Genomic DNA, 16,786 nt, shown 5'->3' on the forward strand with positions numbered 1-16,786 from the left:
GTACTGGCCCAAATGTTACATAGTCCGTCTCAACAGACGACTGTTGGTCCACACCCCGTTACAGTTCCTCCTTCAACTCTACCCCAGAGCTTGGAGTTGGAGTCTTCGGGAATGGTTACTGCTATGGCTGGAGGACAGATACCCCCTTCTGTTCCTTCAGCCTCTACTCATCTCCTCTTCGAGACCTTCCTTAGAGGGATTCGGTGGTCGGGCTTCCATGGTCTCCTCCGAGGGAGTGGCATCGGACCCTTGTCCGAACCCGCTCTTCCCCTTGGAGCCTCGGCCTTGGTGAGCTCGGCTCCGACATCTGCCTCGGAGACTTCCCTTTCGGTGGTCCCTGGAGTTCCTAGTTCTTCGGAACGGGTTCTCTCGGACCTGCCTGGGAGGGGAGCATTCGAGGTGATGAAGTGTGCTGGCCACTGGTATCAGTCAGCAGTCGGTTCCCGTAGCTCCTCCCTCTATAGTGCCTGTTGACATCTCTGCCACTTCTCTTGCTACAGGACCCAGAGATCCTCCGCCTCAGGTTTCCCCATTGGGAATTTCCCCCTCTTCCGAGGATTCTCCTGATGTTTCGGGAGATCCTCCTAGGAAGAGGACTTGTAAGAGGAAACATGTAGACTCCCCGAGTCTGTCACTGGATACTGACTTTGATGAGTCAGAGGGATCCCCTAGATCCCCTCTGAGGATGTCTCCTTCTCAGACATCCTAGAACTCCTTAAACAGAGGGGAAACTGGCCCACCAACAATCCCTCTGAGGATGAGTCAGTATACCTAGAGGCGTTTGGATCTCGGCCCTCCACCTCCTGGGTGTCTCCGCCCCCCTTATGCAGGTTATTGCCCGAAAGGCGTGGGCAGCTCCTGACTCTGTAGAGCTAGTCCCTAGGAGGCCTTCAAAATTTATCACTGCCCCGGGTGACAAGCAATTCCTCACTAAGGGTGTCCCCGCTGATGCCATGGTGGTGGCTGCGGCCACCAAGAAGGAACTTGCAGATCCTTCCGTACCCGTCCATCCTCCTAAGGACTCTAGGACCATGGATAGGTACAGTAAGCGGATGTTTTCCTCAGCGACCTTTGCTATGCGTTCGCTGAATTACCTATGTCACTTCACCAGACTCCAGAGGGATATCCTTAAGGAGCTGGGTGAAGTAGTACAGGATCCTACAGCTGCAGGAGCTCAAGAAAAGATTGCTTCGCAGCTAGGAACCCTTAATTCCATTGCAAACTCCTCCATGCGGCTAATATCTTATGCTGCTGATGGAGCGAGTAGAGCCGCAGGTACAGGTGTGGCTCTTAGACGCCAAGCCTGGATGCGGCTATGTGATTTTGCAGATCCCTTCAAGGCGTCCTTCACAAATTCTCCCTTTGATGGGTCAGCTTTGTTTGGCCCTCAGGTGAAGGAAACTTTGACCAGGTGCGAACAGGACGGCAAGACTCTTTCTGCTGTGGAGTCCGTTTTCCACCCCTTCTAGACCTTATCCCAAAGGACAGAAAGGTGGAAAAATGTGGTTCCGAAATCCCAAGGAGTCACGCCGGATTCACGTGGTCAGTTTACCCCTAGAGGCAGAGGGGTAACAACAACAGACGCTTCTAGAGGCAGAGGGGTCCAAAACCAGGGAAACAGAGAGCCTCTCTCTGACAAGCCCTTTCAGCATCCCTGAGATGTTGCCCGGCTGTCCCTCCTTGGAGGCAGTCGGGAAGATTATCACTGTACCCAGAAGCCTGGCATTCCCTCACTCAAGACAGATGGGTACAGTCGATCATATCCAAGGGTTACATAATTCCTTTCGAGGAAAGTCCTTTCCCCTCAAATTCCCTTCCAGATGTACCACCGGTCTAAGGGAAATTGCAGAGTTAGAAGTCTCAAAACTACTGCAAAAAGAGCCATTCAGCCAGTTACAACAGACCATTCAGAGCCCGGAATCTACTCAAGGTTCTTTTGGTCCCCAAAAGACGGGAGACTGGAGACCAATATTGGATCTCAGCAGACTCAACAAGTCTGTCAGGAAGACAAGATTCAATGGTCACTCTTCAGTCAATTCTGCCCTTCTTACAGAAGGACAACTGGATGTGCTCAATAGATCTTCAGGATGCGTACTATCACATCAAAATTCACAGACGCTCCAGGAGATTTCTCCGCGGCTGGGGTCCAGTCATTTCCAGTTCAGAGCCCTGCCCTTTGGTCTCACTACAGCCCCAGAGTGTTCACCAAATGCATGGCAGTGGTCACGGCTCACCTGAGACGTCAAGGATTCCAGGTGTTTCCGTATCTCGACGACTGGCTCCTGTCAGCCACCACCAGGCATCAGCTTATACAAGCCAGGGATTACACAATAAATCTTTGTTCTCATTTGGGCATCTCGATCAACTTCAAAAGTCATCCTTATCGCCCTGCCAGTCTATTACCTTCATAGGCAAACTTAAACACTGTTCGATGTCAGCTACCCTTACAGATCAAAGAGTTTCAGACATTCAGAGTCATGTCAGGATCATTCTGGCCAACAAGAAAGTACAGGCCAGAATGGTTCTAAAGGTGTTAGGTCTCATGGCTGCGGCCATTACTCTTCTTCCCTGGCTCGATTCTACATGCCTTCTTCAGTGGATGCTGTTCACACAATGGTCATACCAACAACTTCCAATGCGTCACCAGATTCTGGTGACACAGACTTGCAAAGAGCATCTTGCTTGGTGGATCACATCTCCTCAGGTTCACCAAGGCAGGTACTTTGTACCCCCATCCCCGATAGCCACTGTCACCACGGATGCCTCCCTGATCGGGTGGGGGGGGTCATTATCAGGGCAGGATGGTTCATGGGACGTGGCAGCCGTTCGAGTACCATCTGCACATAAATGTCCTGGAGATGAGAGCAGTGCTTTTAACGTTGCAAGCCCTCAATGACTTTCTTCCCGTAGGGACAATTGCAGTCCACACAGACAACATGTCTGTAGTTTGGTATATCAACAAACAGGGCGGAACCAAGTCCTACCCCTTGTGTCGAGAAGCGCTCAGACTATGGCAATGGGCGATCTCCTCTCATCGGTTTCTGGTAGCAACGCATATCCCTGGGAAAACCAACATTGTAGCGGACAGGTTGAGCAGAGCTATTCTCATGCCTCACGAGTGGTCTCTCAAGCAATCTATAGCGGAAGAGATTTTTCTGGAATGGGGTCGCCCATGTTGCGATCTTTTTGCTACTCCCCAAAACAGCAAATGTCCAGACTTCTTCTGCCTCTTCCCTCTATCAGGCCATCCCCCCAGAGACGCTCTGACCCAGGATTGGCCCCAGGGACTTCTTTATGCCTTCCCTCCATTTCCTCTGATCCCTCAGGTTATCCAGAAAGCTACTGTTTTGAGAGCCAAATTGATTCTCATTGCCCCTTACTGGCCTCGACAAGTTTGGTTCCCGTTCCTCCATCACCTTTTGGTGCAGCCGTGGCATCTGGACCCAGTGCCAGATCTTCTGATTCACCAATCGGGTCAGCTGCACCGGTCAATCCCTTCTCTCAACCTCACAGCATGGTTGCTCCACTTCCTTCCTTAGCCAGGCTTCCTTTGATCTCTAACCCAGTTAGAGACATCATAGTAGCTGCGCTAAAATCCTCTACCAGGAGGATTTATACAAGCAAATGGAAACGTTTCTCTTATTGGGCTAAGGCCAAGAATATTGATCCTTTACTGCCCCTGTTCAGGCAGTCCTCGACTTCTTAGCAGAGATTTTTCATGCAGGCTCCTCTTCTTCCACAGTCAGAGTTCAATTGGCTGCTATTTCCAATTTTCATGTCGGGATAGCAGATCATAATATTATGTCCCATAGGCTCTGCAGGGCTTTCTTGAAAGGAATTTTCCTACTAAAGCCTCCAATCAGGAATCCTCCTCCTCAGTGGGATCTACATTTAGTGCTGACATCCTTGATTCTTCCCCCCTTCGAGCCAGCTGTTTCTTGTTCCCTTAAATTTCTTTCTTGGAAAACTTTATTCCTAGTAGCTATCACATCGGCCAGGAGGGTGTCTGAACTTCATGCTCTTTCGGTTCGACCCCCCCTATTTGGTTTTTCACAAAGACAGAGTATCTTTGAGAACTAACCCAACCTTTTTGCATAAGGTCGCTTCAAAGAACAATTTGAATCAATCCATTGATCTCCCTGTATTTTTCCCTAACTATTCAGATAGAGCTGAACAAAAGCTACATTATCTTGATGTCCACCGTCAACTTAGATATTATTTGGACAGAACAAAAAAATTTAGAAAATCTGATCAACTTTTTGTTTCCTATGGATAATAAAAAGGCCTTCCTGTTTCTAAAGTGACCTTGTCCAGATGGCTTTCTTCGGTCATCTCTGAAATTTATCTGCTCAGGGGAAAACAGCTGTGCTCAAAACCTAAAGCACATTCAACTAGGAGCTTAGCTACTTCTACAGCTTTTCAAGCTAGACTTCCTTTAGACACTATTTGTGCAGCGGCCACTTGGGCCACTCCTCACACTTTTGCTTCCCATTACAAATTGGACTTGGCCTCCAGGGACAGAGCCAATTTTGGCTCTACAGTCCTCAAGAGTTTGTTCCATTGAGCCACCCAGGATAGAGGTGCTAGGGACGCGGTCCCATCAAGCAAGAATGAAGGCGAGATTGACAACTTAACATTAAGAAGTTATGTACCTACCATAACGTTCCATGTTAGTTGTCTTCTCTGCTTCTTCTTGCGACCCTCCCTCCTTCCCCCTGGCCTGGACAGACCTTGTTATAAGAAACTGTTATGCTGAAGACCATTCAGACCTGGTCCTTCCATCTGTAAGTTTTTCTTTCTTCCTTTTGGAAGTATTTTATGCTTGGTGCTATTGCCCTTTGTCATCAAACGAGATCTGGGTACTTACCGCCTTGCATCATGGGATATGGGGCTGCCTCGAGCTGGTAAAAGTGACTCTCGAGCTTAGCAAGTGCCGAGTCGGAGCCGAGGGATCGGCTTCAAACCCATCAAGCAAGAAAGAAGGCGAGAGAAGACAACTAACATGGAACGTTATGGTAGGTACATAACTTCTTATTTTGGCTTAGTTGTTGAATACTCTGCTACTGTAATAATATAATATTTTGTATGGTTGCTATTACTCTCCGTAAGGATCTGCACCCAAAATCCTACCCTTTCCTCAACTTCTTCTCTACTTATCCCTATTTTGAATTCTAACCTTCTACTTATCATGTATGTAAGCCTTAAGATTGTAGCTCTTAAGTATCCCTTCAAATCAAGTAATCCTAAACCACCTTGTTAGATTGGAAGGATCAACGTATCCCACTTAACTTCTTCCCCTCCCAGATAAAGTCCTTAAACTGTTTGTCCGCAACTTCTCTGGTTGATAAAAATATGCCTGACCTGAGTATAAAACTAAAGGGACTAAAAACATTCACTGCTTGTACCTTACTATCCATAAAACAGAGCTTCCAGTTTCTTATTTTTGGATTTTCTTTTTAGTCTCCCATATATCCTTGGCTAACATAACAGAAGCCTTTTTACTCCATGCTCCTAATTACTTGTGTCCCCATAAATATGGGTATTGCTAAACCAATTCATGTACGAGTGCATCACTTATGGCTGTAGTCTTTGTATCTTCATTAATTTTATATCCAAAACTATTTGAAACTATCTCAAAATGTTCCATAATCCTGAAACATCCCTTTCTGAATTTATGGACAAAAGCAGAAATGCAAGTAAAGCCAACTTTTCTCAGTATATCATACGAGTTGTATCCTTGCATTTGAGCCCCTTATTTTCTTTGCCAATGGTTGTAAATATGAAGCAGACAAAGGGGTAAGAGGACACTCCTGCCTAATTCCTCTCTCTCCAAGCACAGCTCATCAGAGAGGAGCCCTCCCACTTTAATTCCCACCTTCAGTCCTTCATATATTATCCTAATTGATGATCTGTCAAGGAATGGAAATGGTTTAATTGCCCTACTCTCAATTTCAGCTTACTGGAATGCTTTTCATGCATCAAGACCCACTAACAGTAGTGTTTTCACAACTTTTGCTTCCCACTGAATCATCAGTGTTGTATTAATATTTATTGGAAGACTTGAATATATCAAAGTTAGAAGTAGATGAGGCTACAACTAAGGTAGGAGAATGAGATAAAAGTAGTGATGTGTATAACCAATGTGCAGGAAAGTCGCCAGGAATAGATGATATTCCAATGGAAGTTTGGAAGCTAGGAGGAAAGAAAGTGATAATGATCTGGATTTTTTTTTTATTAACAGTATTATAAAAAGAGAGGAGGCACCAAAGTCCTGAAAGATAGCTGTGGTGGCTGTAATACCTTTTTTAGACAAGGCTCAAAAGACAAACCCACTGCCGTAAGTAGCACAAGTAACAAAAAACTGAGGGTAATGCTATTCAATGCCAGAAGTCTAAACCTCAAAATGCATGCACTTGAGGCACTCCTCAGTATGGCGAAAATCGATATATGTGCAGTAACAGAAACCTGGCTTAAGGCTCCAGAGAGCACCCCAGCATTACCAAGCTACAACTTGTGCCATACATTTCGGCCACAAAACCCAGACCAAAATGCAAAAGGTGGGCGAGTATCCATGTTCATCAAGGATACCCTCACCTCCAGGTTAGTGGCGCAGCATGATGCTTCAGAGATCATCCACGTGCAACTAACTACGGGCAGAACTGCAATTCAAATTGTAGCTTACTGCAGATCATCCACTATGTCCCAGGACCCCCCATTCCACATTTCTGGAAACACTGGGAAACCTAAAGGTCCTACCAAACACCCTGATATTGGGTGATTTCAATTACCCAAACATTATCCTGGAGAATTTCTCAAGTACTAACTCCCCTGCCCAACATTTCCTAGAATTTAAACTCAAATGCCCTGGATCCAGCTGGTCAACAGCCTCCCCCACCAGAGGTGGCAACATATTGGACCTGGTCATCACCAACATGGGCGACTGGTGTTCCACACCGGAGGTCAACCCCTCGCTGGTTAGGTCTGACCATAAACTAATCACTCTGGATATCCACATTCCGCCCCCACCCCCAGTCAAAGAAACCACTGTGAAAAACTCTTAAAAAGCAAACTTCATGTGACTTAAGACTGAGGTGGAAAGTTTAAAATCTTCCATGCTAAAGGATAACGCTGCCCAAGTCACAAAATCCTTTACTAATGCACTCTATGGGCACCTACAAGAATGCATGGATTGTGCTATCCAAAGCAAGACCAAGACTCACTCCTCCAAGAAAAGGAAACCAGTCTGGTGGACCCCTGCCATAAACAAGCTATACAATAGGCCCTCCTGTTCTGCATATACAGAAGAGAGTAAAATTCCAAGAAGGGGAAGACATCCTTGATCAGTATCAGCAAGAAACTATGATCCCTCATAAAATCATCCAAGGCTAACTTTGAAAGAAAAATTGCCAAGGACTCCAAAGATAACCACAAGGCATTCTTTAGCTATGTCAAGAATCTAAGTGGCAATTCTCAGATCTGCTCAGAATTAGTGCAGAATGGCACAAAATACACTGAACCAACCGATATCGCCAACATCCTGGCAGATGGGTTCAGTGAAAACTTCACCCCCAAAAGGGCCCATAACCATACCAGAAGAAAGTAGTGCCCCTGAAATCAGACAATCAGGTTAAAACAGCCCTCTCCAAAGCCAAAAACACAGCATCAGTGTGACCGGATGGTGTCCCAGGCTGCATCCTACACTAGCTCAGTTTCACTAAACCTTCACCTAAACACACTGTTCAAACTCAGCCTCTCCACAGGCTACGTGCCCATAGAGTGGTGCACAGCAACGGTTATTCTTCTCCACAAAGGTGGAGCCACAACATACCCTGGGAACTATCTCCCTATAAGCCTGACTAGCTTGGTCTGCAAGGCTATGGAGCACATCATCGTGGATCTCATTAACAGACACATTGGAAACCTCCAAACTCTGGACCCTACCCAGTTAGGCTTTAATGGCAGATCATGCCTCCTAAACCTGGTGGACGACTTTGAGACTGTTACCAAGGCTGTAGACGAGGTAAAGGTGGTCCACACAGCCTACCTAGACCTCGCAAAGGCCTTCAACACCATTCCCCATTCTGGTATTATAGACAAGCTCACCAGCCTGAAAATAAACCCCTACATCACGAGATGGGTTCCCAACTGGCTCATGGACAAAACCCACATGGTAAGAGTTGCGGGAGCTAGGTCTAACTCTAAACCAGTTACAAGTGGAATTCCCCAGGGCTCAGTCCTAGGACCCCTCCTGTTCTGCATATACTTCTCAGAGGTGCAGGCAAGCACAGGAGGACTATAGCTGACCAAGTTTGCAGACAACTGCAAACTAGGGGTTAATAACTGACTCTCTGGCTGACACAGACATCCTCCAAAAGGGTCTCACTGAGACAGATGCCTGGTGTCAAAACCATGGCCTTAAGCTAAATGCCAAAAAGTGCATAGTCATCCCCTTTGAAAAAAAACAAAGTATCCACAAACTACCACATAGGTGGTAGCCCCCTAAATACGGAAGATGTAATAAGGGATCTGGGGACCCAAGTAGATGGTAATCTCTCCTTTTATAATCACATTGCCAAAGTGGTTGAAAATCCTTCTCTGTGGCCCACCTAATCATAAAAGGGTTTGCATCCAGATCAAAAGAGGTTATTGTACCCCTCTGCGCATCACTCATCAGACCCATCATAGAATACAACGCCCCATTTGGGATATACATTACAAGACACCTGCAAAAGCTGGAAAGACCACAGAAGTACCTCACCAAGAGGATCACTGGCCTCAGAGATGCCCTATGCAACTCGACTGAAGAAACTCCAGCTGTACTCTGTTGCATACCGCCTACTCAGAGGTGATATCTGCCTGACATACAAGGCCATGTCCAACCCAAAATTGATGGACATGCTCCACCTAAAGAAAACCATATCTCCTCGAGCCACACGCTCTAGAGATCTAAACCTCACCACAACAATAAATTGGACATGCTGGAGGGATAAATTCCTGTCCCAGAGACTTCCCATGCTCTGGAATAAGATTCCAATCTACATTGGGCATAGCTCCTCACCAACACTCTTCCAGAGAAACCTTGAATGGATGGGAAACAGTTTACCTCTGGGATCACTTCAGTAGCTCTGCTGGACAGAGGCACAGGGAACTAATCTAAGGGGGTGGAGAAAGCCAACACATTCTGGCTAGGCTTATAAATGCCTTTGGGCAGATAGCCTAGTACCTACCTATGAACCTAAAGATGGTAAAGAGCCGCTGGATCAAGCTTCATATTGGCCCATTTCAATTTTAAACCAAGGTAGTGTCTTGATAATGGCTAAAAGAATGGCTAAGGTGATGCTAGTATTGATTAGATATGGACCCATGTGGTTTTGTGTAGGCGAGGCAAACAATAATAGAGCAATGAACTAGAGGGAAGCAGAATTTCAGAAAATGCTGCTATTTTTGGCGGGTCTTGATACAGAGAAAGCATTCAACAGAGTAAGCTAAGATTTTAGGAGTAAGGCAATGGAAGCATTTTCATTTCCTGATGTAATAATAAGGTTAATTTTAAGGATATATGTGGGCTCGAAGGCAAAAATCAAAGTGGGAAAGTGGTCTATATTGTAAGAACAAAGTTTTACAACTTAGAACACCATATGAGCGAAGTTGTAAAACATTGAAACCAAAATAAAAAATGTAGAAATAAAAGAAAAACTTACCTGATCGCTCTGAGCAGGAGGGCAAGCCCCCTTGCAACCCCACCCCCGCTACTTAAATACAACAACTCCGAGATTGCACTGCGTTCAAGTAAAGGGAAGAATTCCCTACAGCAATCTCTGTTCAGACTTGCGAGTTTTTAAATATTCGACCATTTGGTGTCACCCATATGGTGTTAGAATATTTAAAACTTTGTTATAATATAGACCTGGGAAGGTTCATCTTTGGTAAGTTGTCTGAACAGGGGAACCAGGATGGGGTCTTCTTCCTTTTGTTACTTGCAGTTTATGTAGTAAAACATTGGCAAAGAAAATAAGAGACTTTGAAATTCAAGGATATAACTGGTATAGTAGTAAAGAAAAGTTAGCTTTATTTGCAGATACTGTTTTTTATCTGATGGAACCAGAAAAGGATCTCTGTGGTGTGGAGCCCTCTGAGATCATTCTAGTTTTTTTCAGGATGTAAAATAAAATTATAAAAGAATGCTATATTCTCAAGTGATTTACTTGTACATGCATTGGTTCAGCCATTCCCATATGTATGGGGATATGATAAAATGAAGTACAAGTATGGATTAAAAAGGATTCTGTTGTGGTAGCTAAGGATATGTGGAGAGTGACTAAACACAGGATAGTACAAAACTGGTATCTATAAGCTAGCATTTCTAGTTTATGGTTAGGAAAATACAACCAGAAAAATGTTTAGTCCCTTAAGTTTTATACACCAGTCAGGCATGTTTTTATCAACTAGAGGAGAAGTTGTGTATAGTACTAGAGTTGAATAATTTTATTTGAGAGGGGAAGAGGGCAAGAGTGAAGTGGGAGAAGCTGATCCTCCCAACAGAATAAAGTAGGTTTAAGATTATCTGATTTGAAGAGCTATTTTAGAGCTAGAAAGTTAAGGCTCTTGTACATAACATAAGCTAGTAGAAGAGGGTGGAAGGATGGAATAATTCGAGAAATAAGGAATAATGGGATTTTGGATGCAGATCCCAACAGTCATACAGAATATTGTATTAAAATAGCAAAAATTATACTAAGAACAAAGGCAACCATGGAATGGAGAAAGGAGACTCTGCTGATGAGGATGTCTGCAATTGGGGATACAGAAAATAGGCAAGAAGGGGCTGGAGTTCACTGGAGGAAGCTGGCAAAAGAACCAATATATTTGAAACAGAAAGACAGTAGAATGTGGAGGCCAAGAAGACATTTGGATTATAGGCTAATGATTGCCTTCCCTATCCTGGATTAATATCTGAGTAAAGACAGAAAGGGATAGCGGAATCCTAAATGAAAGACTTGTGTTCGGATTTTTAATTGAATCTAGACAGAAGCTGCTGTTAAAGGACAAATTAGTAACACATAAAATATTGCGTAACTATAGGGATCAATCAGAAGAGGCCAGAAAAGATTGGGAAGTTAAATTAAACAATTCACAAAGAAACAATGAGAGGGCATATGTATTGCTTCCAAATATGCTACAAAATTTTGTAGATTCAGGATCTTTGCTTGAAGTGATTGTGTAGATCTTGTATCGCTCCCCCCCCCCCCCCAAGCAGAAGCCTTGGGTAGATGGCACATGTTTGAGTTGTAATGGGGAAGAATGATGTACTTGGGAGCATATGATCTGATGTCAATCTTCATTCTGTCCTCAGTGAATGGGTTTGGATCCGATCCAACTTGATCATTGCTAAAGCTCGCAGTTACCAGATCTCTCTAGCTTCTCCCTTGCCCACAATGTACCCTGCCAATTACCACAGATCTCATTTGCCACTTTTACGTAATGGACATGGTTAAATAGTTTTATTCTTCAGAACTCCTTCCATTGAACAATTTTTTTTCTTTAGCTTACCGTTTAACTTTTAGCCATTTACTGTTTGTGGTTTAGGATCTCTACTGTTTTCTCCCTTGCCCTTACGACTGTCTTATTTCCGACATACCATTGCTGATATTTCCTCGTCTCCCCTTATCTTCTGCTTCTTTATGCTGCTTTTTCATACTTGGTACCGCTAGATACCATCATTAGTACTGCCTTTTCCTTACCTAGTCTGTTCTTACTATTGGTGGCATTACTCTGCTTTCTAGTTTTAAAAAAAAAAAAAAAAAAAAAAAAAAAAATTCATATAGAGATTGCATGATGAATGACAAACCCTGCGGGTTTCAAGAAATGTTCCAAATTGGACATACACTGCCCATATTGGATGCACAGTCGTTGTGTATACTGCTTGGGTCCATTGGACTTGCAGGAAGATTGCTCAGTTTGCATGGATTTACTCCGCAAGCCTTAACAGAACATAAAGAAGTTGATATTAGAAGGTCTTCTCCATTCCTCTCTTGGAGAAGCCGTATCCCAGTCTCCAAAGTCAAAGCCTTCCAGCTCGTCAAAATCTTCCTTTGACTCTTCCTGAAAAAGGAGTGCTAAGCATCTGGTCTCAATCCCATATAAGAAAAAGATGAAAATTCAGGATCCAACTCTTCCTTTGGATCCTATGACTTCTAAAGAGACTTACAGTTCCAACACAATCCAAGTCAGATCAGACAAAATCTTCAGATCAGACAGCCTTCAGCGACTCTATATTGTCCTCATACTAGATATTCTCTGGTTGACCCAGTACCTGACAAGCTTCTATCTCCTTTTTTTATATACAGAGACCAGCATCCCCCTCCATTTACTCTACTTGTTCTTCCAAAAGTTTCAAAGTTGTGGAGAAAGTGGTAAGGAAGATGCTTTCGACACGGACAGACTGGTTTTCTCTCTGTGCCTACCCCTCTGGGTCAGGTTACCCAACCTTCCACCACATATTACCCCTGCAAGTTCCTCCGCTAACACCATCTATTCTCTTAGAGCTTCAGGATCCCATTTGTCCAGATCCATCAGTCTCAGATCAGAGGATCACTGCATATTTGAATCCAACATTGTCTGAGAGCTCAGACTTTTTCAGATCCAGAAAGCTCTTCGAGCTGAAGCCTGCCTGTTGGGGCTAAGGTGCAGCATTCAACTCCAAAGTTTTTGAAATGGTCTCTGTTCTTTGGCACCTCAGCACTGGGCAGTTTGGCTCTGTCTTCCTCCTGGGGTGGGGGGTTGCTGCTGAAAGATCGGAGAGCAGGGATGATTTGGAAACCCGGTTTCTTGGATCAGAGCCTCTGTCTGGCTCAGTTTTGCCTTTGAGGCTGTGAAGAGTGTTTGCTGACTCGGCAGTCCTGAGACTACCTTCCCCTTGGATCCTACCTACTCCACCATGATGCCAGAGTGCCTGGAGCCTCAACTCTGTCCACAGGGAACATTCTGTATCGAAACCTCAGGTTCCCTATTATGGAATTCTGATTTCCTCTTCTGAGACTTTCTCAGAACCCACTGAGGAAGTACCCAGGAAAAGGATGAGCATGAGGAAGCGCTTAGGCTCCCCACAGTAACTTGGCATCGAAGACTGATTTTGAAGGCGAAGGGTCCCCACAGTCACCTCCTGAAGATATTCCTTTTGGGGGCATCCTAGAAAACCTGAAGCAGAGTTGTGGCTGGACATCCTCCAACCCTATTCTGGAGGCATCTGTTCTGAAGGCTTTTGATACCATCCCCTTTACTTCCAGGGTGACTCCACCTGCTGCTGATCTCATGAACATGATCTCTTGGCAGGTATGGAAGGAGCCTGACTCCATAGAACCCATACCTGAGAGACCAGATCATGTCTGTCTGCAGGTGGTGCCGGTTTTGAGGGAAAGGAGTTCCAGTTGATGCCATGTTCATTGCGGTGGCTAAAAGAAACTAATTATCTGATGAGAGTTCCACTGTCCATCCCTTTACAGGGAGTTGCAGCCAATGGACGTTCTAGGTAAGAGTTTCTTTGTTTCAGCGACCCTTGCTTTGCAGTCGAACTATCTAGCACATTTTTTAGACTTCAGAGAGTGTTGACCGAGGAATTATCAAATACTCTGTCAGGAACCATATCTGCAGAGGTTAAGGTTCAGTAACTTCTCAGTTGGCAGCCCTACAGGCTATATACAATATTTCCATGAGGTTAATTTCCAACATAGCAGAAGGAACCTTGAGCTGCAGTTTCAGGCATTTCCATGAGGCATGCCTGGATGCACTTGTGCAATTTTGCAGAGGCACTGAAGTTCAACTTAGTCAGTGCTCCCTTTGATAGAACTACCCCTTTTGGCCCTGAAGTGAAAGAAACACTGTCCAGGTGTGAGAAAGATGGAAAGACCTTGTCTGCAATAGGCATATGTTTTTTGGCCCCCCAAAGATCTTTCTCCAGGAATCAACAGATTGGCCAGAAAATGTGGTTCAAAAAGTCCAAAGGACCATTCAATGACACAGGTGGGGGAAGTGTCCCCAGAGGCAGAGGGAGGAACTCCAATGGATGTTGTCACTCTTGTGGCAGAGGTAGCCCACAAAACCAGGGTTCATGAGAATGTCTTTGAACCCTGCCAGCGCTCGAGTGGAGGCCTGACTGTCCACTCTGGAGAGAGTTGGGGGAAGGTTTGTCCCTGACCAGAGAGCCTGGCTCGAATTAAAAGAGATTTGGGTGCAGAGGATTATATCCAGAGGTATTATGTAATACCATTTTTCCTACCACTTCCAATTCCCAAAAAAACTCCCTGATGTTCCACCCAATCAGAGGAATCGAGCAGCAATTCAGATTTGAAAGCTGCTAGAAAACTCATCCAAGAGGTCCCACCAGAGGATCCAGAACTTGCTCTGGGTTTAGTGCCAAAAAAGACAGGGTACTGGAGACCAATTTTGGCTCTTGCAAACCTAAACAAATCTGTTCAAAGTTCTGGATGGTCACTGTTCAGTCCATTCTCCCTTTTCTGGGCAAGGATGACTAGTTGTGCTCTGTATCTTCAGGATGCCTACTATCTGATAAAGGTGAACAGGTGATCCAGAAGGTACCTATACTTCCTTCTGGTAGCCAGTCACTACCAATTCAGAGTACTGCCGTTTGGACTCGCCATAGCCCCTAGGGTGTATACCAAATGCATGGCAGTAGTAGCAGTATCTCAGACTGCAGGGATTCCAGGTGTTTCCCTACCTGGACGACTGGCTTATCACTGCTCTGACCAGGTGTTGACTCGTATATTCAAGAGATCGGGTTCTCCACACCTGTACTCTCCTCTGAATAACCATGAAATACAACACCAATCACAACTTCAACCAACTCCAACACTGGAATTTATTGAAGCACTACTCAACACAAGGTCTGACATTACTTGTCTTCTGCCGCTTTGAGTTCTCACTATCAGGTCACAGGTCAAGATGGTTGTAGACAGCACATCCATCTAAGCCCACACAGTTCTTCCAACTCTGAGCCTCATGTTGGCAGCAGTAACCTTAGTTCTGTTGGCCAGATTTTAAATGTGGATACTACAGATGATGTTGGCTACAGATGGAAAGATTACTTTGAGGGGCTGATGAATGGAGAGAATGAGGGAGAGAAAGCTGGATGATGTGGGGTAGTGAATCAGGAAGTGCAATGGATTAGCAAGGAGGAAGTAAGGATAGCTATGAAGAGGATGAAGAATGGAAAGGCTTTTGGTCCAGATGACATAACTGTGGAAGCTTGGAGGTGTTTAGGAGAAATGGCAGTGGAATTTTTAACCAGATTGTTTAATGAAATCTTGGAAAGTGAGAGGATGCCTGAGGAGTGGAGAAACTGTTTTGGTACCGATTTTTAAGAATACAGGTGATATGCAGAGCTGTAGTAACTACAGAGGAATAAAATTGATCAGTCACAGCATGAAATTATGGGAAAGAGTAGTGGAAGCTAGCTTAAGAAGGGAGGTGATTAGTGATCAGCCGTATGGTTTCATGCCAGGAAAGAGCACTACAGATGCAATGTTTGCTCTGAGAGTGTTGATGAAGTACAGAGAAGGTCAGAAGGAGTTGCATTATGTTTTTGTAGACTTAGAGAAAGCATATGACAGGGTGCCTAGAGAGGAGTTGTGGCATTGTATGAGGAAGTAGGAAGTGTCAGAGAAGTATGTAAGAGTGGTACAGGATATGTACAAGGGTAGTGGGACAGCGGTGAGATCTGCAGTGGGAATGACAGATGCTTTTAAGGTGGAGGTGGGATTACATCAAGGATCAGCTCTGAGGCCTTTCTTATTTGCAGTGGTGATGGACAGGTAAACAGACTAGATCAGACAGGAGTCCCTGTGGACTATGAAGTTTGCAGATGACATTGTGATATGTAGTGAGAGTAGGGAACAGGTTGAGGAGACCCTGGAGAGGTGGCTATATGCTCTAGAGGGGAAAGGAATGAAGGTCAGCAGGACTAAGACAGAACGTGTGTGAATGAGAGGGAGGATAGAGAAATGGTGAGGATGCAAGGAGTAGAGTTGGCAATGGTGGATGAGTTTAAATATTTGGGATAAACAGTTTGGAGTAATAGCAAGTGTGGAAGAGAGGTGAAGAGAGTACAGGCAGGGTGGAGTGGGTGGAAAAGTGTCAGAAGTGATTTGACAGACTAGTACCAGTAAGAGTGAAAGGGAAGGTCTACAAGAGGGTAGTGAGACCAGCTATGTTATATGGGTTGGAGACTATGGCACTGACAAAAAGACAGGAGTCCTACCTGGATGAGTCAGAGTTAAAGATGTTAATATTTGCACTGGGTGAGATGAGGGGAGACAGGGTTAGGAATAAGTATAGTAGAGGGTCAGCCCAGGTTGGACGGTTTGGAGACTAAGCCAGAGAGGTGAGATTGCTTTGGTGTGGACGTGCTGAGGAGGGATGCTGGGTATATTGGGAAAAGGATGCTAAGGATGAAGCTGCCATGTAAGAGGAAGGCCTAAGAAGGTTTATGAACGTGGTGAGAGAGGACATGGAGGTGGTTGGTGTGACAGAGCAATATGCAGAGTACGGTAAGAAATGGAAACTGATGATCCGCTGTGGCGACCCCTAATGGGAACAGCCGAAAGAAAAAAGACTGAGGATGTTAGCTACTCAATAGTTATCTTCGATCAGTCAATGTGGTATCAGATAAGTTACCGACACTTGCCTTAGAGATCTCTTTTGGTGGATCCAGTTCAGTTAACTATTCCATAGCCATCCATTCAACAGCCCAAGGCCATAGAGACTCTGGATG

The 16,786-nt window shown here is 44.9% G+C and overlaps 1 protein-coding gene across 1 annotated transcript in view; it reads left to right on the plus strand.

Annotated features, from left to right (window-relative positions):
* Nucleotides 1–16,786, plus strand: part of LOC122808477 (probable ATP-dependent RNA helicase DDX5) — a 710,554-nt gene that overhangs the window by 261,109 nt on the left and 432,659 nt on the right. The window contains exon 7 of the mRNA XM_044079433.1: nt 13,503–13,528. Coding sequence (XP_043935368.1) covers nt 13,503–13,528 — 26 coding nt within the window. The remainder of the gene's footprint in view (nt 1–13,502; nt 13,529–16,786) is intronic.

The sequence above is a fragment of the Protopterus annectens genome, chromosome 8.part0 (genome assembly GCF_019279795.1).
Source record: "Protopterus annectens isolate FY-2018-M chromosome 8.part0, PAN1.0, whole genome shotgun sequence".
NCBI lineage: Eukaryota > Metazoa > Chordata > Ceratodontiformes > Protopteridae > Protopterus > Protopterus annectens.